Below are 24263 nucleotides of genomic sequence, written 5' to 3'. Positions count from 1 at the left end.
CTCTTAAGCCCTGCATGAAATTCTCACTTAGGTTTCCAAAAAGTTTGAGTCTAGAAATTACTTTTACCTGTTGATCCTTCTAGTGGGTGTCTTGGCCTTTGGTTCTGGCTTTCTCACTAACTAGCTCTGTGACCTTGGGCAAATCACTCCATCTCTCTGGGCCTTTCTTTGCTTGTCTCTTCATTGAAGGGGTTGGATTAGATCAGCCTTTTGAAGATAGTGATTTTTAAGTAAGGGCACTAGCCTTTTTTCTCCAAAAGCCCTTAAACTTGGTGAGTTTCTGGCAGAAAATGCCGTAGGTGAAACTTGTAAAAACATTTTTCTTTGCTTGTTCAGTCTGAGTCTTGCTAGGCTGGTGCTAAAATGCGAATGTCTCTTTCAGGCATGGAGGGACCCTTTGGTGGTGGTATGGAAAACATGGGTCGATTTGGATCTGGGATGAACATGGGCAGAATAAATGGTAAGATTTGTGTTTCCTTCCTGCTTATACCTACCTTTGTTGGCCGTTGGCTCTCAGGTGACCTTTAAGCAGCAGACCCATTTTTAATAAGTGATATCTCGCTTCCACTTCTGTACTGAATCTGATATCTTTGAATTGCTTTAAATAGTTTGTATTCCAGAAGCTAGACTTAGCGGTAGGGAAGTGTTAATTCTCTTAGTTACTAAATTCTTGAGGTTTTCTGTGTTTCAGATCTTCCCAATAATTGTCCAATAAAACTTTAAAGCTTTCCTATTGCCTCCAGCACTTGTCTCCCCTGGAGTGCTGGACTGGGTGAGTTCTTGAGCATCTGCTCTGATGTCTCCAAATTGTGAGCAGAGGCATTTGTTTAATTTAGCATTTATATAATGCAAAATATGGCATACTATTATTTAAATCTTCCAGCCCTCCCAACTTAATAACCGAAATATAATTATATCACTTGTAGTAGTAACACTGTGTTATTTCATTTAGTCCTCGCAAGAACCGCATGACGTGTAGGTACTGTTATCCCCATTTCATTGGAAACTGAGGCCCACAGTGACTTGCCTAAGGTCCCATGGCTAGTAATGGTGGGATATGGACCCAGGCTGTCTGGCTCCGGAGCTTGGCTCTTAATCACATTGAGATCCTGCCTTTTAGAATTGCCTTCAGGCGTCACACCCCCACCCCCGCCCCCCGCCCCCCGCCCCCGCCCACCAGCAGGGCTGTAGAATGCCAGGAGAAACTTGCTGTTATGAAAGTCTGTCTTTCTAAATCCTCTGGGTGTGGGTGGACTCTGACCCACACCTGGGGGAATGCTGCTGCTTTTATACACAGACTTTTCTGGAATGGGAAGTTACTAAGGACTTGGGGTTTCTTTTTTGTTTGTTTTTTGTTTTTACCTTTTTAAATTGAAGTATAGTTGATTTACAATGCTGCGTTAATTTCTCCTGTACAGCAGAGTGACTCAGTTATACACATAAGGATTTGGGTTTAAATGTTTCTTTGCTGGTCTGTAGTAACATATCATGTGAAGATGGTACAGAGCAAGCAAGAACCTTACTAGGATAGATATTAACTGTCAAACTGGAAAGAGAGACATTCCTGATGAATAAGCTGCCCTTCTTCATGGAGTGCCTTGTTCTAGATGGTGATGAAAAGATTCAGGAAGATTCTTACCATTAATAAGGAATGAAGGGACAAAGGTCTAGCTCATGTGTGCATGGAGTTTTTAATAAGAACTGAGAGTTGGAGAGGTCTGGCTTAATAAAGTGTTTGCTCAGAACAGCTGAGCCATTAGAAAGGAGATTTGGGTTGCTGCTCTGAGGAATTTAGTGATGCGACTTAGACGTAGATGCAAACGAGGGTGCGGGCTGTGCTGAGCCACAGGGACAAAGTCTTTGGTAATCTGGCAGATGGAACGCAGCAGTTCACGCTTCTGAGCCTGGTGATTCAAGGTTCAGAGTGCTGATTGTCCTGAAGAGCCACAGTGGAAGATGTGTTCTTACGCTGTGTGCTTAGATGTTCTCCGATACAGATGGATACTCAGGAGTCCTCCTTCTCCATCCTCTACAGCAGAGAACAGGGCCTTCCTTGCCCTGGAGCTGTTTTGAGATTCGGGTGGAATTGCTCTAGAGCCCTTGGGTGCTGGGTGCAAGGAAGGTTTCGATCACTGGGAAAAAGTTGATAGGGATGTTTCAGATTTAACTTAATGTTTAGTTGATTATCATGATGCATCACATTATAGTCACAGGTGCTGACAACATTAGACTGATTAGAAATCAGATTCTCAGGGCCAGTTGACCAACCAGTAGAGGTCAAATCTTCATAGAACGGGTACAAAAATTTTAAATTGAAAGATCATCAAATATTAAATGATGACTGGTTTGATGCAATATTTGACAATGAAAATTCCTTCTCTGTCTCTCTTGCTCTCTTTTTTGTGTCGGTGGGGAGCACATTGGAGTTCGTACAGGGTTGGTTCCCTGTACTCTACGTTCTGTTGACAGTTGGGAAGATAAATTCTGAGGCCTTTGCCAACACATTAATGCCTGCATGTGACTTCCTAATGTGTGTGTGGGGGTGTCTTCTTCATGGGCTTATGGTAAGGATTAAAGGAGTGCAGCAGAGCCCCCATCCATTACGGTGCCACTCTGGGATTTCTGTTCTGTGTATACAGGCTCGCACAAGTTAGATATATTTCCAGCAGATAGCATGCCACCAACCTATGGGATTCAGTTGGATGGATTCAAGCTATGAATGTAAAGTCCACCATTGTCATCTGCTGCATCTTCTTATTAATTCATAATGCTAGTCTGCTTCCATGTTTGTAATAGACTCATTTACTTCTTTGAAAGTATAGGGGCTCCAGCTGCATATTTTGTAGTTGTGCAGTAAAAGATGTCCATTAATTAGTACATGTATACCTGATATTTCTAAGGAGCAAGATTAATTAACTAGGTTTTCCAGGGACCTCTCAGTATGGAAAGGAGACAAAGTGTGATGCACATTTTAAAGTCTTGCTTTAGATGAATATACAAGGAAAGAAGTAGCCAGTGACAGGAGTCGTGAAAGGGTTTCTCAAACAGGTGACAGCTGTGGCGGGGCTTTACCCCCACAGAAGCTAAGACGTTGTTGTTGTTGTTGTTTTTAAATAAATTTATTTATTTTATTTATTTTTGGCTGTGTTGGGTCTTCGTTGCTGTGCACGGGCTTTCTCTAGTTGCGGTGGGCGGGGGCTACTCTTCGTTGCGGTGCGCGGGCTTCTCGTTGCGGTGGCTTCTCTTATTGCAGAGCATGGCTCTAGGTGCGCAGGCTTTCAGTAGTTGTGGCTCGCGGGCTCTAGAGCGCAGGCTCAGTAGTTGTGGCGCACGGGCTTAGTTGCTCCGTGGCATGTGGGATCTTCCCGGACCAGGGCTTGAACCCGTGTCCCCTGCACTGGCAGGCGGATTCTTAATCACTGCGCCACCAGGCAAGTCTGAAGACCTTTGTTTTTAAAAGACATTGTGAGACTTCCCTGATGGCGCAGTGGTTAAGAATCCGCCTGCCAGTGCAGGGGACACGGGTTCGAGCCCTGGTCCGGGAAGATCTCACATGCCACGGAGCAACTAAGCCCGTGCGCCACAACTACTGAAGCCTGTGCGCCTGAAGCCCACGCACCGCAACAGAGTAGCCCCTGCTCGCCGCAACTAGAGAAAGCCCATGCGCAGCAACGAAGACCCAACGCAGCCAAAAATAAATAAGTAAATTAATAAATTTGTTTTAAAAAAAAGACACTGTGAAAAATAACAAATACTGCTGCAATCAGCATAGAAAAAAAATAATGAAGTTACCAAACCCCATTATGTAGATGAAACCACTCCAGTGGATGTCTGTAGAGAAGTCATGTTGTTTGCACACAGGCGTCTTTCTCTGTTCTAATGGTTGTGCTTGTGATTGGAACATGGGTTTTTTTTGCATTGGAGTTAGGTCCCAGCCTTTGCCTCACTCCTTACCAGGCATGTGACCTTGCTCAAGATTCTAAGTCATTTGAGCCTCAGTTTCTTTGTAAAGGGGCAGTGGTGATGGAGGGTAATGTAGGTGTGCAGTCTGGTTGTGAGGAGTCCATGAAGTAATAGCACATAAAAAGCCCTGGGCAGGGCAGGGCATGTGGGAAGTGCCCCAGAGGTGGAACCTGCTGCTGCTGTAACGTAGGCAGGCCCTCCTGCAGCCTAGCTTTGATGCCGCGTGCACTGCAGCCTCCCCACACCATTTACTGCCGCGGGGGGTGCTTGGTGTACCCGCTGTGTGACGGTGTGCAAGCTGGAAGTCAGTCCTAGTGGACTAAAGGTGGGTTGTTCTCAGGGATGCATGCCAGGTGACTTCCTTTTTTAAGGAATAAAGGATGAACGATGGTTTCCTATAGAAAAACTAAAACATGCTGACTTGCTGGTAGCTGTTGTGTGTTTATAGTTTTTTGTTTTTAATGTCTAAAACATAATGGTATTCCTGGAAAGGCCTAGGGTAATATTTTTTTCCACAGAGATGGCGCGTGGCATGGGTGGAGGATTTGAGAGAGACTTTGCCAGAAATGAAATGGGAATGTCTCGAAGCTTTGGAGAGCCCCTTGGCAGAGGAATGGGTAAGAAGGCCCCATGGGCCCCTATGTGGGCGGGGTCAACCCCCCGGGGGTGCAGGCTCACCCTGATGTCGGGAGGTTCTTAGGCAAAGTCAGCTATCTTTCCTTAGGCTTTAAAAAAAATTGTATGTTTTCTAGGTCTAGATACGAACTTTTGGTCCTTGAATTTTTTTATTGGTATCAACAGCACCATTTTTCTTTAGTCTTTTCAGATGGCTGCTTTTTTCACATTGGTGTAAGGTGTTTTCTTGCCGTGGAGTTAAAAACTGCTGTGTTTACATGATGTTGTGGCTCTCTAGTCACGGTAGAGATTTTCAAGGCCCTGCTCAGTCGGGGTGTGAGTCTCCTTAGTCCAGGGGCCTGTGGTGTTCCAGTTAACAAAGGATGACGGTGTGCTTGCTGATGCAGTTGAAAGAGATCTTGGTGAACAGGGAAGTTTCCTAATGTTGGAAGGCCTGGAGTATTGGGCCTGTCTAAATGTAGTTTTGGTTAGTTTGCAAAGCAGTTTTTTCTTTACTTTTCCATGGATGTCTTCCCCTGTTTTGAGATTAGACATTTCTGAGAATCTGCCAGCCTGATTCTTAATTAGTGTGGAACAAGGAGAATGTCTATTCCTGGGCTCTGAAGTTTGTTTCTCTCAAAGGAGATTTAGAGCATGGATAACTCTCTCCCCAACACCCCCTCCCCCATCTTCATCAGCTTCTCATCCTGTGCAGATAGGTGGCTACTAGGTGATAGCCTCAAAGAGTGTTCAGCCTGTCTTTATGGGACACCTTGGGCTAGCTGTGAGGATTTTAAGCTTTTTTATGTCTAGTTTGTATGAGCTGAGCTGTATTTATCTCCAGGAATCCTATCTTCTTTGTTTCCTTCATGAAAACCAGGGATTATTAGAAACTATTTCTCTCAGAGTAGACTGTTGGCTTTTGTTTCATTTGTCCCCCTGACCATGGTTAGGAAAGTTAAGTTTAAGTGATTTTTCTTGCATCGAAACTAGCTGGTACTGAAGATTTACTTTTTCTGTGCTCACTTGATATGACTGTAGCTTTATTCTAGATTGTTCCAGAGCTTTAGAATTTGGGGGTGAGTTCATAATCTGTACGTGACTAGGTCAGTTAAAAGTTTCTTGTTGCCATGACTGGCTTTGTTTTTTGTGTCTTGACATGGTAGGGTATTAAAATTTTTTTTTAATTTACTGTCATTTGGCTGCAAATACTAATTTGTGGGTGGATACCTGTGGTGAGAAGAACAAAATGGCACGTGACTTTCCTCCCACAGGCACTTTGTGCTGCTCTTGAGCCTTCAATCCTTTGCTGCTCTGGGTCCTCTCACCTCACCTCTGTGATGAGGCTTGCCAGCCTTGTCCCAGATCGTGTGGAGGCACAAGAGGTGGACTGGTGAGGTTATTTCATGTGGCGACAGGAAACACGTCCTGTCCTGACGTGAATATAGGAAGGTCATCTGCAGGCCTTGCTATCTCTTGCTACTTTGGCACCTTCTTCCTGATTGAGACAATGGTCTGTTTGTCCTGAGGCTTCCCAGAGTGACCATGGGCAAGAGCAAAGAGCTTTTGTTCTCCTACTACTTATGATCAGACTCAAGTTAGTAAAATGGTCTTTGTACCAAGTAAAATCTTTAAGTCAGGTTTTCAGAGTAGTTGCCTGGATTGTTTTTTTTTTTCAGATTCAGTTCTTGATCTTTTTTTTCTGTATTATTTACTTGACAGTTGGATCATTTTGGTGTGCTACTTTTGTAGTGCTCTCCCTATTCAGTATCCCTTCTTTCCTATCAAGGCAATAGATCTTTGTACTTCTTTGTGCAGACAACTGTGCTTGTTGCTCCAGGGCTATAGATAGATATGTGATCCTTAACTTTGAAGGATGTGGTGTAGCTGAGGAGACGGTGCTCAGAGTGGCTTGGGACAGCACCAGAGATCAGCACGTAGAAGTGGCCTAGTTGAGGGAGCCAGTGGAGATGTTGATTCCCGGGCTCTCCGCAGCTATGTGAGCACCACACAAAGGCGATCATTTTCTGTGTTAAGATTTGAAAAAGCACTGCTCTAGATGCTTGATAGAAGTGTTCTGCTCAGAGAACACAGGATCGAGGCAGGGGTGTAAGAAGACCATGCAGGAGATGCAGTTCACACTGGAGGGGCTGGACTTCAGCATAGGTAGAGGGGGGTACTGGCCCACAGAGAGGGCGGACAGCATCAGGTGCAGAGGCTTGGAGATGTCAGTCTACTTGGGGTGGGAAGAACAGAACAGATTAAAGTTTTAAGTCGGAGCAGGGAGCCCTGTGAACACCCATGAAAATAATTTGTCCTTTCTCTTCAAATCAGTGGTTGGCTGATTTTTTGAAGTCTTTTGCCAGGGAATGGTTTGATCCAAGTGCTGTTTTAGGAACTAGAACCTAGGCCTGGGCGTGCTGAGTAGGCTCCCGGGCATCATGGAAGAATAAGCCCCGGTCTTGCTTCCTGGCTGGAGGTCTGTTTTCTCGGTGTACTTTCCCACCCCCTTCCTTTAGCAGGTAGTTGTAGTACTTGAAACAGCTGCAGGGCTAGGGTTTAATCTCTTCATGGTCATGGTCAAAATATGATATGTGCTCTGTGGCTCTTGTCCATGTTGCTCAGCACACTTCAGGACCAGAGAGGGGGTGGGTACAAGTTTCTTTTATATAGTGAAAGACCCAGAAGAAACTTAAAAGCTAACACTAATGATAGCATTAGACAAACTTAATAGAGGTTTGAATGAACTGCCAGCAAGCAAGCAGCAGTATTGCTGTTTTGGAAAGCTGAGTGTGTTGGGGTTTTGTTTACCTGAGGCTTTGTCTGTCACTTGGTTACCATCACATTTAGCTCCTTCCAGGCAGGGCTCGTAGGCTCAGTTTGCTGCAGTCTTCCCTTGCCTGGCTCGTTGATTAGGTCATATTTCCAGCACTGCATGCGGTTGCTGCTGGTTTTCAGGGGTTGGGCTCTAAGTGTAGGTACAGTGGTAGTTTGTTGAAGGGTAACTGTGAGGTGCTGATTGGGTCTGGGTGGGTGAGTGCATGCTTCAGTCTGTGAGTACTGAGTGTCTGGACCAGCTTTAGAAAACTGTGCTACTGGCCCCATTCTTGCTCTAACCTTCCAAGTTCAGCTCGTGGGTGCAGTACCAGAGGCCCTGCCAACTTGGCCTCAGACTCTGGAGCTACATGGGACTCTAGCATCATGACCAGTCATCAAGGACCCTTACAGTTTTCCAGTAAAATGACCTTGTCTGTGTGTATATTTCTCAACCCCTTCCCCTTTCCTTTTTTATTTTTTAATTAGTAGTAGTCCTGCTCTGGAATCTGTAATAAATTTCTATTACCATAGAGGAATTTGGCTAATTTTTTTTTCTTCCTGATTTCCTTAGAAATCCTAAGTAATGCACTGAAGAGAGGAGAGATCATTGCAAAGCAGGGAGGAGGTAGGAAACGCTTAGTTTTGATGTTTTGATTTTTAGAATAGGCCTGTGTTACCGGGGATAGTAGTGTAGTGGTGAAAGCATGGGCTCTAAAATAGACTGCCTGGGGTGGGGAACCAGCTCTGGCTCCTCCTAGCTGTGTGACATTTGGCAAGTTACTGAACTTCTCTGTTTTTTGTACTGTAAAATGGGGATATAATGGTACCTACCTCATAGGGCTGTTCTGTAGAGTAAATGAGTTAATGCATAAAAGAGGACGTATGTATGTGCTGTGTACACGTTAGCCATTGTCAAAATGTCCATGTAATCTGGGGGCTTTCTTGTTTCTAGTACTATAAAATTGTAAATTGCTAAAAGTAAATATTTTACCTGATTATAAAAGTGTACACCACCTAATCATAACATATGTTTACTATGTACACATGTACTCACAAAAACTCAGAACATTATGAAGAAAGTAAATACCTGAAATCTCACTGCCCTGTGATGAATGCTGTAAATATTTTGGAATATATTCTCCCATTAATACACTTTTTTTAAGGGGTACCTAAAACTAAATGTACTTAATTCAGTCTGATTTTTTTTTTTTCTCATGGCTCTGAGCATCTTGGCATTTCCTTGGTAACTCCACTTGCTGGATTCATTTCTGTGGTGGGCTGATTCTAGAACTCCACGTGGGTACCGTTTCTTCCTAGTTCTCTGCTGCTATTGGCATCTGGAGTGTCACCCTCATTTTTGGTACTTTTGGGTATGCTACCCACCCTCTCTAGGTCTCTTACATTTTTTATAGTTTCTGAGATACTTCTTCTGTGAAAGCTTAATATTCTTAAAATTGTGTTTATATTTTGCCACTTGGTGCACTGTTATTCAGCCAAGGAAACAGTCACCGAGAAGTGGCATGACTCACGCAAGGTCACGGCTTTGGTCAGTTAGAGAATCAAAGAAACGGCTGAATTTCCTCTTCTTGAATTTGCATCTTGGCCTGGGCTGCTTGATTCAGTAATGGGCTGGCTGAGGGCTCAGCTGCCCATTTTTCAGAGGCATGTGGTGATGGTGAAGCTTGAGTGAGGGGGACCCTTGGGCTCTGCATGTGGAAAAACTTGGTGGCCAGTGGCCTTGGTGGTGGAGCCAGACCCTCCTTCTCCAGAATTGCAAGCATCACAGGGTCGGCTGTGCACTGCTGACCTGCCAGTGTGTGTCCAGCTGAACCATGACAGTGAGGGACTGATCCCAGGCCTCTTACAGAATCTACTCTGCAGTGTCATCAGCTTTTTTTCCTCCAAAGCTAGCAAAGTTACACACGGCAAAGTCGGTTGGCGGTTTCCGTGACAGAGTAAGGTTCCCTAGAAGTGGCTGGCTGTGTTCATTTTTTCGTGAGGATCTGTATTGGTGTTGGTGTTTGTTTTCTTTATCTCTTCCTGATTACATGGCTGTGTAATAACTTACCTATGCCATGGAGGTGCTAAGGAAATGCAGCCAGACTGGTTACCAGCAGGGCATTGTAGAGGGACAAGTTGGGAGAGGATAGAGGTTGTGAGCAATTTTAATTGTCCCCGTTATAATCCATGTAATCCATTATGTCGGGTGACCATCTGAGTGTGGGGTTTCTGTCCCTTGCGCCCGGCCCCCCAGAGCCTTTATCAGTGTCTGGTGGTGGGAAACTGCAGAGTTCTCAAGGAGTTGATGCCTGTTGCTCACAAAGCTTGTCACAAGTATTAGCACTCTCAAAGTAACGTGGAGAACATTGTTGATCAAAGTTCTCGGGGTGGGTTTTTTCCCTTTTTAAATTTTATTATGGAAATTAACTGTGGCACAGAAGTAGGAAGAATGATGTACTCACTACCCAGCTTTAACAGTTGTCAACATTTGCAGGGTATCTAATGATAACTTATTGTGGGACTTAAAATTTCTGAACCGTGGTTGAGCTTGTGAAGTGCCTAGGCCTCTGCACCCAGGGAACCCTCCTGGCATGGTGTTCACACAGATCCTCAAGTACCTGACATACGCCTGACACATTTTGTGTCTCTGTTTTAGGTGGAGGCGGAGGCAGTGTCCCTGGAATTGAGAGGATGGGCCCCGGCATTGACCGCATTGGGGGTGCCGGCATGGAGCGCATGGGTGCAGGCCTGGGCCACGGCATGGATCGTGTGGGCTCCGAGATTGAGCGCATGGGCCTGGTCATGGACCGCATGGGCTCAGTCGAGCGCATGGGCTCCGGCATCGAGCGCATGGGCCCGCTGGGCCTCGACCACATGGCCTCCAGCATCGAGCGCATGGGCCAGACCATGGAGCGCATCGGCTCTGGCGTGGAGCGCATGGGTGCCGGCATGGGCTTTGGCCTGGAGCGTATGGCCGCACCCATTGACCGTGTGGGCCAGACCATCGAGCGCATGGGCTCTGGCGTGGAGCGAATGGGCCCTGCCATCGAGCGCATGGGCCTGGGCATGGAGCGCATGGTGCCCGCAGGCATGGGGGCAGGCCTGGAGCGCATGGGCCCTGTGATGGATCGCATGGCCACCGGCCTGGAGCGCATGGGCGCCAACAACCTGGAGCGCATGGGCCTGGAGCGTATGGGCGCCAACAGTCTCGAGCGCATGGGCCTGGAGCGCATGGGCGCCAACAGCCTGGAGCGCATGGGTCCCGCCATGGGCCCGGCCCTGGGCGCTGGCATTGAGCGCATGGGCCTGGCCATGGGTGGTGGTGGCGGTGCCAGCTTTGACCGTGCCATCGAGATGGAGCGTGGCAACTTTGGAGGAAGCTTCGCAGGTTCTTTTGGTGGAGCTGGAGGCCATGCTCCTGGGGTGGCCAGGAAGGCCTGCCAGATATTTGTGAGAAATGTAAGTGGCTGTTCAGGAACTTCTCAGGGGTCGTATGCACAAGGGAGGAGGGGGCAGGACCGAGTGGTAGCAGGTCGAAGTCAGAGGGAGAGCTGAGTAGCGTGCAAGGGCCCTTTGCCACTTTCCCCAAAGTTTGGTGTTGGTAGAATGAGGAGGGAATGTGAGAGCTCATGATACTCATGCAGCAGAAATAGTGGGTTTTGTGAAATCCTAGGCTTCTCTGACTACTGGATGGAAAAGACAGTGATCTGAAGAACTTGAGTTTCTTGAACTCTCAGCTTGATGAGCTGCTAAATGACATGGCACGACAGTTCGGGGGTGGGGGGGAAAGGCTGTATCTGAATTATCTTTACCAGGTTGACCACCTTCAGCTACTATTCAGTGGTTCTGTGGGCTGCTCACCACAGGCAGCTGTGTGTTCTGCTCCGTGCATGGTGCTCCCACAGACAGATGCAGACAGGAGGGAGTGAACTTGCTGTGCTAGTTTAGAACCTCACCCAGACAGACTCGTTTTGTTCTCTGCTGATCATCTCAGTGTGAAGGTCAGCCAGTTTCTCTGTGTAATAAGTTATAAAGGCACTCTGAGACAATTGATGTTTGTGCATTAGGATTTGGTTGAATCACTCACCAGTCTCCTTTTTCTCCCTCAGCTCCCATTTGATTTTACATGGAAGATGCTAAAAGACAAGTTCAACGAATGTGGTAAGTATTTGAGAAGCTTTCTAGGTGCTTCCTTGTGTTGTGGCTTGTCAGTGCTGCATTGGACTCATGCAGCTAGGCTTCCGTCCTAGTCTTCACAGACGCCTTCCGTGACTCTGGAGGATGGATGGGACTTGCCATTTTTCTGCCTGTGCAAATATTCAAACAGGTTGTTGAGTTTCCTTTTATGTGTCAGATACTTTTTCACCTGTGTTCTCATTTCATCTTTGTTTTTCTCTTTTTTTCCCTCTTCCGGTTTTTGAAAGGAGGTAGTGTTGTCCCCATTTTACAGAGTCAGGCCAAGTCATGTTCCCAGGGTCACATGGCTTCTAAGTGACAAAGCTAAATTAAATACATCTGAGACAAGGTTGTTTTCCACAATAGCACCATTGGTTTGCCCCTTAGAGAGCACTCGCCCAGCAGGTCCCTTGGGTGGGGTTTCACAGGCTCTGGGCACACAGTAGCTTGTGTGCGATGAAGCTAAGGGTCTCTGATTGAGGTTTCCTGGCACACCAGGCAGCCATTCTGGAAGGGTCACTTTGTGGCCAAAAAGAAGTTGTCTCCGGGTTAAGCCCTGCCCCTCACGCCTACCACCTCTTTTCTTTTAACCGTGTCAAGTTGGGAGCCCCAGCCCTAATCCAGAGGTCTGGGTGGCTCCCTGGATCAAGGCTTCCTCAGTGTTTTCTCATTTCCTTTTGCTGCAGTGACTCAGATTTCACCATTATTGCTGCTTCTCCTGGTTCTTCTCTCGGGTCAGCTGTTGAGCCGTAGCCTGCCTTCTTGCCCCGTTCTTGTCCTCTTTCCGCACTCCTTAGTTCCCAAGTTGTAGTAGATATTCTGAAAAGTCAAATTGGATCATGTCACTTCCCCTCTGCCACAGATGCCCGGAGGTGTCCCTCTGCTGGCAAGAGAAAGCCCAAACTACGATCCCCTGTATGACTTAATGTCACCCTAAGCTGTTTTAGAACTTTCCTGTGAGAAGCCTTCCAGGATGTTGACCTCTCAAGCACAGTTGATGGCCCTAGAATTGTGGGTGCTAGCACCGGTTACACTGTGTGTTCTTGGCCCTGTGTTTCTGTGGCTCTTCCCTTGTAGATTGTTTCCATGGTGCTTGACACATACCTGGATGCTTAACCGGAGCTTGAATGAATATGTGTAACCTGCTTGCCAATTATTACAAAGCTTGTATTTGGACAGTACATAAGTGTCCATGGTATTGGCATTGGCCTTGTAAATGCGGTGGAGCAGTGTATTAAAAGTGAGGCCTCTGTAAAATTTGCCTATAAAGCTGGCTTCACACAGCGTCTTTTTATAACTCTTGAGAGTAAAGGTGTGCATTTGAAGCCGCCAGGAATGCTTATCACGGGTCAGATTGTTGTCCCGTTGGCAGAAGAATGGCAACGTGGCTGAGGGCCGTAGTAGCTGGGTTCCAGCCGCTGTGTTCTGAGCATTTGTGCGCCAGGCGCGAGGGCCACTCTCCCTTTTGACTCTGTCAACCGAAATCCAACAGGTGATCTGGACTGAGTGGAGCCCAGACTGAGGCTGAGCTCTGGGTTTGCCTGATGAGTTGTGGTCTCTTCTTCCCTCCCTGTGCCCAGGCCACGTGCTGTATGCCGACATCAAGATGGAGAATGGGAAGTCCAAGGGGTGCGGTGTGGTTAAGTTTGAGTCGCCAGAGGTGGCTGAGAGAGCCTGCCGGATGATGAATGGGATGAAGCTGAGTGGCCGAGAGATTGATGTTCGAATCGATAGAAATGCTTAAGCAGTTGCCTTTTTTAAACATCGATACCAGACCTCTGAATTTGTATTTTTTCTTGTTAACCATTTTAATTTGTTGGCTGGATGTATAAAGATGTTTAAAAAATTCAGTTGCTTTTTGGGGTAATTTGAATTACTTTTTTAATGACTGGGGTTCCATTTGACTGTTTGCATTGAGATTGCAATGTGCGCAATTTTTTTTGTAGTTGTGGCATCTTGTTGACATCGAATATGACTTTGATAATAAATACCAGTTCCTGAAAGCTGCTTGCTTTTTCGTGTGTGTTGTGGGGTAACTGCCCAGAGTTTGGGGGAGCTAGAGCTGCTCAGTCTCCTTTCTACCCTTGGAGCTGTGGACCCTTGGGGTGGGAGGCCACTGGCCCCAGCCATTTCAGAAAAATCTTGTTGTGGAAACGGAATCCTGAGTGGACCTCAATCCCCCAGGGCCGGTTAATGGTGCACTCGGCTGTCGGAGCCACCCTGTCTCCCCTGGTGCAGTTCTGTGGGGCACAGATGCTGCGTCAGGCTCGTTTCCAGTTAGACTTTTGTCTCAGTCTGCTCCGGCTGCTGTAACAAACATTTGTTTCTCACAGTTCTGGAGGCTGAGAAGTCCAAGATCAAAGCGCTGGGAGATTCAGTGCCTGGTGAGGGCCCGGTCCTAGTTCGTGGATGACACCTTCTAGCTGTAACCTCACATGGCAGAAGGGGCCAGGGAACTTTCTCAGACCTCTTTTATTTATTTTTTTAAAAAATAATTTTTTAGCTTTATTTGTTCGGCTGCGCTGCGCGGCTTGTGGGACCTTAGTTTCCCCACCAGGGGTTGAACCCGGGCCCTCAGCAGTGAAAGTGCGTGCAGAGTCCTAACCACTGGCCTGCCAGGGAACTCTCTCAGACCTCTTTTGTAGGGGCACGAATCCCATTCATGAGGGCTGTGCCGCCACGACCTAATCCCCTCCCCAAAGGCCCCACCTCCTAGTACCATCACGTTGAGGGTTAGGTGTTCAACGCAGGAATTGTTTTTGGCAGCAAGGACACAAACGTTCAGTCCATAGCAGCGTTTCTTCACTAAAACAGACCAAGTAGGGTGAGAGTTTCTGAGCATATTTTGTCCTGTCAGAGGTGTAGGCTGAACTTGATACCTGGACTCTTATCAGAACTGGGTCACATTCCCCCCAAGATGTGATCTCATACGTAAGTCCACTTGGGCTGTAGTGTGTGAGGAGCTGCAGCTGCTGCTTGTCACGTTGGATGTGGAGGGTCTTCACTCTGGCTGGCGGCTGACCCGGGGTACCATCACGGGGACTCCCACCTCAAAGTCTAGCAAGGTGCCAGCTCCCTTGCTACCTTCCCCTGCCCTACTTTTCTCCTTTCTGGCCTTTATCCTTGAGGGGTGAGACCCTGGAGGAGGGGGTTGACCCCACAGATTCCCCCAAGTGTCTGATCATGGCTCCGCTGTGTGGTGCCCATCAGGAGGGAAAGAAAAGACAAGAAGCAGGAATTGCTTTAAAAGAGGGGCTTTATGTGGTCTGTGTAGGTGGTCAGACAGGAGCCTGGGCAGTTCTGTGATGGCCAAACGGATCCAGGGCTCCGTCGGTTAAGAGGTGGCTGGATTGGTGGGTTGTCCTGGGTCCCCACCCCTGTAGGCCTTATCGTCCCCCGGGGAATGGTTGGTTATCCACGGGATCTGCCGAGGAGGGGTGACTTCCAGTGACCCTTGCCCCATGAGCAGGTAGCCAGCAGCCCCTGGCGGAGTGGGATGGGACCTTCCCCCCCCCCCCCCCCCCCCGGACGCTGGAGTCCCTTCCAGCCCACCTGGAGCATCCACATACATACCCCAGGAACCGACGTCATCATACACCTCTGTTTCCCTGGTTGAGAGCACAGTTAAGGTCAGTAAGGGTCACCCCACCCCTCCCCCCTAAATCCCCGACCCCATCAGGGCCAGCACTCACAGGGGCAGTAGAGCTGTTCTGGGCACGTAGCCATCTGCAAGGAGAGAGTGGGGGTGGGTGAGTTGTCCGCCCTCCCTGGTGGTGGTCGTCTTCCCAGGGCTGCCCCTGCTGGGCTCACTCACACTTGCCCTTGGTGTCCCGGCACAGCATCTCCTCCTTGCTGGTGAACTCGATCACCTCCAGGATCTCCCCACGCCGAATCGCCAGGTGCTTGCCACCCCCGCGACGGGTCTTGGCGTTGGGGTCGATCATCATCCTTGTCTGAATCACAATCTCCCCCTCAAACTGGGGAGGAAGACATTAGAGCTTTTGGTCATGCTGCCACCCCGAGGACCCCTGGCTTCTTTCTGAGGATGGAATTTGTGGGGCTTTGGTCAACTGGGGCTGAGCCCAGCCCTCCCAGGACTCTTGCTTTGCTTGGGGTTCACACCTTGAACTTCTTCCGGAACTCCCGCTCAGCTTTCTCTGCCTTCCGGATCTGCTTCAGAGACTTCAGGTCCGTGGGTGGCAACTGCTGTGGCTGGGGGCCCTTCTTCCTGAACCCCCCGGGGAGTTGGGTGCTCGTGAGCAAGACGTGCTTCTCAGGGACCCCCTTTTACCGTCCTCCCAGAGCTCAGCCCCACCCTGCCCCACTCCCTTTGCCCTCTGGTACCTGGGCTCTTGGTCTTGAGGTAGCCTCCTGGGGGGTTGCTGGCTAGACAGCACTTCATCTGGGACAGTCAGAATGCTGAGTTAGGGCAGGGACCGTTGGTTCGGCCTCTGAATCTGGCGGCCTGCTCTTTCCCTTGTCAGTTCTCAGGACCTTGGTCCCCTCCCCACCCCGCTGCCCAGGCCTTTCTCATGAGTTGTGAGTTCTAGTGGATTGCCTTTCATTTTCTTAACTCCTGTCACAGGCCAGGCATGGCAGAAACTGTTACCACTCATTTCAGCTGTCTCGACTGTCATCCCAAGTTGCTTGCCGAGGAGGACGTAAGGGTTCAGAGAGGTAACACAGCCTGCCCCAGGTCACCCAGCTGTTAAATGGTAGAGGCAGGATTTCACTGTAGGCTTTTGAGGCCATTTCACACCTGCCTCGTAGAGCAGGTGGGGTTCTGGGAGTGATGAGATTTGGGTCAAAAAATAAGGCGAAGAAAAATATTTCCTAGAAGCAAAAGAAGTCCGCCTCTGAGAAGGGGCTGTTGGGCTGGGGCTCTTGCCTGGCCTGGCTGATGATGAGACCGGACTGTGAGGGGTCTCCCAGGTGAGGACTGACTACCCCGCAAATGACCAGCTTTCCAGGTATGAGCCCTGCTGGCCGAGGGTGTGGCTTACAGTGAGAGCCTTGTGAACACGAGTGAAGGATCCAGAACCTGAAGCCCCCAGCTTTTTGCAGTCCTCTCTGAATGACTTGAAGTGCTGCTCTGGACATTTCTAGGCTAGCAGACCCTTCCATCAAGCTGCCCGAGGGGCATCTGCATGGTGCCCTTCCACCCCTTCAGACACTGAGTTTGCCTCCAGCCTCAGCTGGGTGGTGCTCGGGTAACGGTGCCACCCAGAGGCTGCCCAGGCCGGAGATGGTCACCTGGCTGGGAGCAGTCTTGACTTCACCCCAGGGCCCCTACAGACCTGCCACAGCCAGAGGGCACAGCCTTGGGCACGGCAGTGTGGGGCAGACCCTGGTGCCCTGTGTCCCCAGCTTCCTGGCAGTGTGATCCGGAGCACGCTACCCTCAGCTCCTGAGAAAGAGCTGGGCCCGGCCCCTCCAGAGGAGCCCCCAGCTGTGCAGGGAGCCTCTAGTGGAGCCGCCACTGCTCTGAGCGAGGCAGAGAGTGGGAGGGAGGAGCCCAGAGTCCTTCCAGCTGGGGACAGACTTGAGAAGGGCAAAGCTGCTTTTGGGACAATCAGTGAGCCCCACTTAGTGTCTCGAGAAGGGGGAGATCTGGGGAAGCATGTGGTATGGGGTCGGAACCTTGAAGAATGACTGGCGGTTGTCCAGTGGCTGGGATGGTGAGCAGAGGGAGGGATGTGCCTGGTCTACTTGGGGTTGGGGAAGGGGAAGGGGTGGGCCATGCCTGCGGAGCTGCTGGAAGTGGAGTGGCCAGAGGTGCTCCCTCCCCACGTCCACATCCCCAAGAGCGGCCCCCCAGACCCAAGCCACAGAGCCTAACTGGAGCGGAAGCAGGAGGGGCCCTGTCAGGAAGCTCTGTGCTAACGGGTGTTGCAAGCAGCCCCTGGGGAAAGCCCAGGAGAAGCAGAAGGGGCTGGGGAAGGAGTAACAGCTGTAGAGGCAGCAGACTTTGGAGGGTGGGCTGGTGAGGAGGGAGCGGTAGCTGGGGATCCCAAAGGCACCTCTGATGAAACGTTCCCCTGCAGGAGACCCTTCCAAACACAGAGCAGGGAAGCAGCCTGGGAGCCTAGGGTCTGGGCTCCTGTGTATCGGCTGTGCAACCTGGGGCAAGTCACTTCTCCTGTCCTCAAGCTTCCACTCCTGTAAAATGGGCAGGACACTGCCTCGGGGGTGGTGGGCTGTGCACATTCGGTGAAGTGCTGGCATGGGAGCCGTTGGTGTTTTCACATGAGGTTGGTGAATGCATCATCCCCGGGCTGGGCCTGCTTGGCCTTCATCCTGCTCTCCAGGAGCAGAGGTGTGGAAGGGAGAGAAGAAGGGTCCTTGGAAACCCAGAGCACAGAGAGAGAGAGTTGCCTGGGACTGCAGACCTGGAGGGTCGGCCACACCCTGTCTCCAGCCCCTGCCTCTGAGTTCAGGCCCAAGTCCTGCCTGGACATCCCTCAGGCACCTCCAACACCATGGGTCCCTTACTCAGGTGCAGACTCAACTTTTGGGCCTCATCCCTGTCATGAGCTCGCTTGCTCTTGTCCCTGGTGATGCACCACTAAGTCCTCTTCCTGCTTTGTACCCGATTCTTCCACTGCTCTCCACGTCTTCTGTCACCACCCTGGCCCACACCCCTGCCCTGGCTACACCCTGGTCAGGCTGCCGGCCTCTGGGCCGCCCTTACTCACATTGTTCCGCCCACCAGGAGCTGGCGTGACCTTTCTGAAAGGCCCCTCCTCCTCTCTGCTTCGTCCCCTGGCGCTGCTTTCAATCCATCAGGGATATGGATTGCCACTTGGCCTCACGCTAGCAACATGGCAGAACACACCCTTGTGACAAATGTTCCCCAGGTGCCTTGGCAGAGTGGTCTGGCTGAGGGCCCGGCCCCGTCACCAACAAACCTCTGCCCTTGGGGCTGGGTCTGGAGTTGTTTGTGGGCTCCACGTCATCGTACAGCTCGTAGGCCTCATCTGGGTCCCTGCGGGGATACCTGAGATGAGGGCCTCTTTCGGTCCCGTGACCCACGCCTGCACCCCGTGACTCCCCACACTCACTGTGGGATGTCTTCAGGCTGTCGAGCCCGGAAGTGGAGGAGGCTGGCAGAAGAGCTCCTCGTCAGAGCTGTGGAGAGATGAGAACGGGAGGGAGGCAGGGGAGGCGGGGAGGCGGGGAGCCTCCACCCCCTCCTTTCTGCCTGGGCCGCCCTCACCCACCTGTGCCTGCTGCCAAGGTCCTCCGAAATCTCTGGACGTCCCTGGGGCCTGGGGGAAGTGGGGGCTTGGCTGGAGGGGCGCCCAGGCTGTTGACCGGGGGCAGAGGCCTCCGCCGGGGTGGGTGGCCAGGTTTGAGGCCCAGCCTCGAGCCTCCACCGCGAGCGAGGGCTCCTGATCTCTGCTGCCTGGCTCCAAACCTTGGGCTGAGTGGAAACCTAGGGCTGGAGCCTGCAACGGCAGTGGGCAGTGAGCTCTCTGAACGGGAGCCAGGGAGTGGAGGCTTTCTAGGGAGGTCACCGAGGAACTCAGCCTGCGAACGCTTCCTGGGCAGAGATCTGGGCTTGGGCTGCGAGAAGTTGCAGGGCAGCCCCCGCCACTCGGGCTGCAGAAACTCCTTGGGGAGCAGGCCGCACTCGGGCCCCGAGGACGTCCTGGGGAGGTCACCACACTCGGGCCGCGGGGGCTTCTCGGGGAGGTCACTCAGCGGAGGCTGTGGCATCTTTCCGGGGACTGTACTGAAGTTGGGCTGTGAGGAGTGGGGCTGGGGCTCACTGGACTCAGGCTTTGAAGAGGGCGTTGGGGGGACCTCAGTGGACTCGGGCTGCGGCAGGGACTTCTCAGGGAGACCACTGACCTGAGGCTGCGGGGGCTTCTCGGGAACGGTACTGAACTCAGGCTGGGGGGGCTTCAGGGTGGCCTCATTGGACTCAGGCTGCTGGGACTTCCTGGGGAATGCACCGAACTTGGGCCCTACGGGGGGCCTGGGGCCGTGGCTGAGCTCAGGCTGCAGGGGCTTGCTGGGGAATGGAGTGGCCTTGAGCTGTGGGACCTTCTTGGAGAGTTCACTGAACTCAAGTTTGCAGGGCTTCTTGGGCAGATTAGTGAACTCGGGCAGGGGATGCTTCTTGGGGTGCTCGCCGAGCTCAGGCTGTGGAAACTTTTTGAGGAGTTTGTTGAACTCGGGCTTCGGGGATACTTTGGGGAGTTTGCCGGTCTCGGGCTGAGAGGCCTGGAACTTTGCTTGAAGGCTCCGAAAGTCCTGATGACTGCCCTAAGGGACACGGAGTCAGGCAGGGACTCAGACACATGCGGGTGGTGGAGAGACGGACGTGGGACAGGCGGACATGGTCACGGACACGCACCCCCTACCCCTGGCTTCTGCTCAGTTAGCTCCTCCCCCACCTTCTGCCCTTGGCCGCCATCTCTGTTGGCCATAGACTCCCACGTTTTTGTGTCTCCAGCCTCCCGGCGAGTCCCAGGCTCTCCTAAACTACCACACCCTCTGACCTCACCACTCAGGACCAGGATGTGCACCCAGCCTCACCCCCCTCTGGACCCGAGCTCCTGGGGCCCCTGGGGCCTGCTGCTCCCACAGCCCGCCCCGCCCCCTCAGTCAGGGGAGCGTCCTCGAGCTCCTCCTCCGTCCCCCGCCCTTCTTTTCTCATTTCAAAATACATCCGGAATCCAACCACTTCTCACCGCCTGTACCACTGTCCTGGCCCAGAGGAACCCGCCTGGGGAAGGCAGCATCCCCTGTTGCCTGGATCATTTAATAGGCTCCTCCTTGGTCTCCTGCTCCCCCCGCCCCCACCCCGACCCCGCGCCCCCATCCCTGGTCAGTCCCCTCACAGCAGCTGGAGGAGACCTGTTAACCTTGAGTCGGTTTGTGCACCTCTGCTCAAAATCTGGCCGTGTTCCTTCCTTTCCCCACAGTAGAAGCTAAAGATCTCACGAGGGACTTCCCTGGCGGTCCAGTGGCCAAGACTCTGCACCCCCAACGCAGGGGGGCCCGGGTTCGATCCCTGGTCAGGGAACTAGATCCCGCGTGCCGCAACGAAGACCCAGTGCAGCCGAATAAATTAAAAAAAAAAAAAAATCTCACAAAGGCCCTGAACGGTAGAGTCGACCTCTCCTACCCAGTCACCTCCTTGGCCTCCCCTCCTCCCATCTCCTGCCCTCTGCCTGGGACACTCTCCCCACCGCATGGTTCTCCTTCCCCTCCTCCTCTTCCAGGTTTCTGCTCCCATATTCCTTATTAGAGAGGCCTTCCTCCCAGACCACCCTAATTAAAAAGAGAAGATTGGATTCCCCCTTCCCAGTATTCTCTATCCTCCCCAACCTGCCTGATGTTTCTCTTAGTTAGTACCTGCTACCTTGTATCATTCTATTTATTTTACTTAATACTTGTTTTTTTTGGAGGGGCGGGGCGGTGGCCATGCCTCGCATGGCATGTGGGATCTTAGTTCTCCTGACCAGGGATTGAACCCACGCCCCCTGCATTGGAAGTGCAGAGTCTTAACCACTGGACCGCTGGGGAAGTTCCAATACTTGTTTTTTAAATGTGTCTTGACTATTTGTGGGATTTTTTGTTTTGTTTTGGTCTCTCTCCTCCTCCTTTCCCCAGCCCCTGTGGACCGTCAGCGCCCCGAGGGCAGCAGCTTGTCTCGTGCATTGCTGTCTTCCCAGTGCCTGGCCTGCGCTAAGATGCTCAGTCATCATTTGTTGAAATAAAGAATGTACAGGACACAGAGACAGGCATATGCGGTCTGACCATCACGTTCTCACACAGACGCACGTGGAGAGACACTGAGAGACCTGGAGGCAAACCTGAGGGCAGGGCCCCACAGTCCCAGACACCCGGCTGATGGTCAGGGATGCCCACCAGGACCGGCAGGCAGGCCCCCGAGCATGGGCACGTGCACCAGCCCTGGCACAGGAAGTCCGTCCCAGGTACGGTCTTGACCAGCCCCACATCCTTGGTCACGGACACAGGAGAGGCACCAGTAGGCCAGGCCTGCTCTGACCGACAAGTCACCCCAGAGGTGGCCCTGCCACAGCTCCCAGGCCTGGCTTCACCTGGGGTCGAGGAGACCGGGGAGGGGAAGGGTACGACCTCGGGGACTTTGCCCCTGCCCGTGCCTCACTCTGCCCTGATCCGGAGAACAAGGAAAGGTGCCGGGGCCTGAGACGCCTCTGTGGAAGCCCCCCCTACCCGGTGGCTTGGGGCAGGGCTCCCAGGTGACCCAGGGGTCCAGAGAAGTCGGGGTCAGCAGGTCAGGCCTTGGGGCGCTGCTGGGGTGGGGGCAGGCAGCATGTGCGTGACCCACTTTGTTGCCCCCAGGAAGGCCCTGCCCCTCACCCTGGCTGCCTGTTATCAGGTTGCTATTCATGGGGGGAGGGAGGGGGGGGTCGTCTGGGCAGTGGCACCCGTCCCCCTTCTAGTCGCAGCCTCAGCCTCTGCTACAGGCCCCTCGAGAGCCTGAGCTGTCCCGGAGGTGGGTCCTGCCTGCCTCCTACCTCTGGGCGTTTGTCCGTCACAACCCCGAAAACCTGCCTGCCCCTCTGCCGCCCCGCTCTTGGAATATGCCTTCCAATTTCCACCCGTGGCACCCCTTGCCTCCGGCCAGTGGGGGGGCTCTCCCAGGGCTGGGGGGCTCACTCACCATGGCTGCAGGCGGGTGACGGGCCACAGGGCGAGTGGGACCTGAGCCAGGGCCGCTGCCTTCAGGAAGTGACTAGCTTCTGCTCCACGGGCCCCGCGGGGTGGGGTCTACTGGCCAGGCGGGGAGGGCAGAAGAGGAAGGGGCGGGGGACAGCCCCAGCCTGTCTTCAGGTCCTGCTGGGAGCTTCTTGAATTCCTGTCCTGCACTGCACTTTGTGCATCATTTCTCAGCAGACTCCGAACAGCCACTCGTTTCTCGACTCTGCTGGCCCCCTCACTCCCACCCCATGCCCTGCTGTGTGCTGACCTCCGGACTCCAGGAAGGACTCATGCCAGGCCCTGAGGACCTCCTGCCGACAGAGGCAGGCCAAGGCCAACCCCTCCCAGGGCCTCTGCAGGAGGGGAGTGGTAGTTCTCAGCGGGGAAGGGGCACGGCCAATTCTGGGCCGTGAGACCCCAGGAGTCGAGCGAGCCTGACTGGTGAGGCCCTCCTGCTGGCTCTTGTTGCCTCAGTCCGCCTTCCTCATTTCAACACTTCCCTGCAGTCTGATTTCCAGCTCTGAGCAGGACTTAGGACTTCTCTGTTACAGGGGCAGACCTAACACGGGCCGAGGGCCCAGGTGGGATGGCACGTTTGGTGGTGGGTGGGTGGTGAGTGTCCAAGGCTCCCAGAGGACAAGAAAGGGAGGAAAATGGGGACAGCTGGGAGGCCAGCAGAGAGGGGGTGAAGGTGGTAGGCAAGATCAGAGCTGTGAGGGTGCAGGGTGCGAGGCCCGAGGCCTGGCCAGACAAGGGAGACCCTGATGGCAGGGCTCGGTCCCCAGGAGGTCAGTGACCTTGGGCTCACAGAGAAAGGGAGAAAACACCCAGTGGGAGAGTGCAGAGCCCCGATTCTCAGTTCGGCTACGCCACCGGGATCCTTTGAGGAGTTCACAGAAAGACAGAAGCTCCTGGAGATTCTGACTTAATTGGTCTGGGGTGTGGCCTGAGCCTGGGGATTTCTTACACACCCTCAGGGGGATTCCTAGTGTGCAGCTGAGGAGCACTGGTGCCCACAAGTCACCCTGCGACCCCGAGAAAGTGTGGGTTGTGCTTCGGGTCTGAGGTGGGGCCTCAGATTCTGAAACATCCCAGGTGACGCCCATACTGCTGGTCCAAGGATCACACCAAGAATAGCAAAGATGTATTGAAGTTTCCAGAAAGATCCAGATGAGACAGGGACGGAGGCTGGGCACTGCATTCCCAGCAGCCCTTCACTCGCCTCTGCCATGAAGGCCACAGACAGCAGTCGGCAATGACTCTGCCTGTGTCTGCTCTTAAGAGCACAGCTTGGGGATTCTGGAGCCTCTGTGCCTGTGCATCCCTGGCCTTGAACGGACAGACATGCACTCTGGGTCACATTTCCAGATGTGGGTCCGCCTCCGAGGAGGAGGCTGGGGATGATGACGAGGTCTGGGTCCTGGAGCGGCTCAGCCTGTTCAACGTGAGCCTGCAGTCTCAGGCCAACCTGCCCGCTCTGGGGCGGCTGTGCAAGGTGGGTGCCTGCTTGGATGCGCGGGCCCCTCATTCATTCTCCCTTCAGACCGACACTCTTGGGCGCCCTCTGCTGGGCGGAGCCGGGGCCCTAAGAAGACTCAGCTTTCAGGCATCCTGGAGTTGGGGTGGGGTGGAGGGACCCTCTGTGGGGCCCCCAGCTTGGTTGGCCAGAGGGAGGTCAGGGGCTGCAGGAGCCCAGAAGGGACAGTGGGAGCAGTAAGACTTCCCAGGCGAGCAGACAAAGGTTGGATGGGAGTTGGGAGGGGGTGAGGGTAGGGGGCAGTTTTCAGAGTGACCCAACTCCCTAGGCCTCAGGGCAATTTCAGCTTGCTCCAGAGGGCAGCGAGGGGCCCACGGGGGACTATGGACACACTGTACCCATGGGAGGGGCTGTTGCATCTTTGTGGGTGACACGGTTGGGGGGGGGGGCAGGTACCTGGACCAAGATACCTGGGTCTCTCTGGGAAGGTCCTGACTGACTGGGAACTGGCACT

The 24263-nt window shown here is 52.5% G+C and overlaps 2 protein-coding genes across 18 annotated transcripts in view; one reads left to right on the top strand and one right to left on the bottom strand.

The window, feature by feature from the left end:
• The window catches only part of HNRNPM (heterogeneous nuclear ribonucleoprotein M), a 51895-nt gene that overhangs the window by 25339 nt on the left and 2293 nt on the right, over positions 1–24263 (top strand). For 3 of the 17 annotated variants that reach the window (XM_059918540.1, XM_059918539.1, XM_059918536.1), the window contains 5 exons: positions 383–460; positions 7967–8020; positions 10052–10854; positions 11505–11556; positions 13152–13421. In XM_059918540.1, coding sequence (XP_059774523.1) covers positions 383–460; positions 7967–8020; positions 10052–10854; positions 11505–11556; positions 13152–13315 — 1151 coding nt within the window. In that variant the 3' untranslated portion in view covers positions 13316–13421. Of the gene's footprint in view, positions 1–382; positions 461–4481; positions 4581–7966; positions 8021–10051; positions 10855–11504; positions 11557–13063; positions 13093–13120; positions 13422–21195; positions 21318–21360; positions 21522–22467; positions 22701–23640; positions 23730–24263 lie in introns of those variants that run through there. The other 14 variants (XM_059918538.1, XM_059918530.1, XM_059918526.1 and 11 more) reach the window with 13 other exon arrangements.
• Positions 14810–23857, bottom strand: PRAM1 (PML-RARA regulated adaptor molecule 1). Its single transcript, XM_059918541.1, has 10 exons — positions 22235–23857; positions 18792–19842; positions 18633–18699; positions 18480–18556; positions 15916–15973; positions 15694–15799; positions 15386–15548; positions 15264–15297; positions 15145–15179; positions 14810–14995 (listed from the first exon to the last, which is right to left on the bottom strand). Exons 1-10 carry the CDS (start codon positions 22235–22237, stop codon positions 14958–14960), a joined length of 1632 nt encoding a protein of 543 aa, XP_059774524.1. The 5' UTR covers positions 22238–23857; the 3' UTR covers positions 14810–14957.

The sequence above is a fragment of the Balaenoptera ricei genome, chromosome 3 (assembly GCF_028023285.1).
Source record: "Balaenoptera ricei isolate mBalRic1 chromosome 3, mBalRic1.hap2, whole genome shotgun sequence".
NCBI lineage: Eukaryota > Metazoa > Chordata > Mammalia > Artiodactyla > Balaenopteridae > Balaenoptera > Balaenoptera ricei.
Note: the sequence above shows the minus strand (reverse complement) of the source record. Positions and strands in the feature narration are given on the sequence as shown.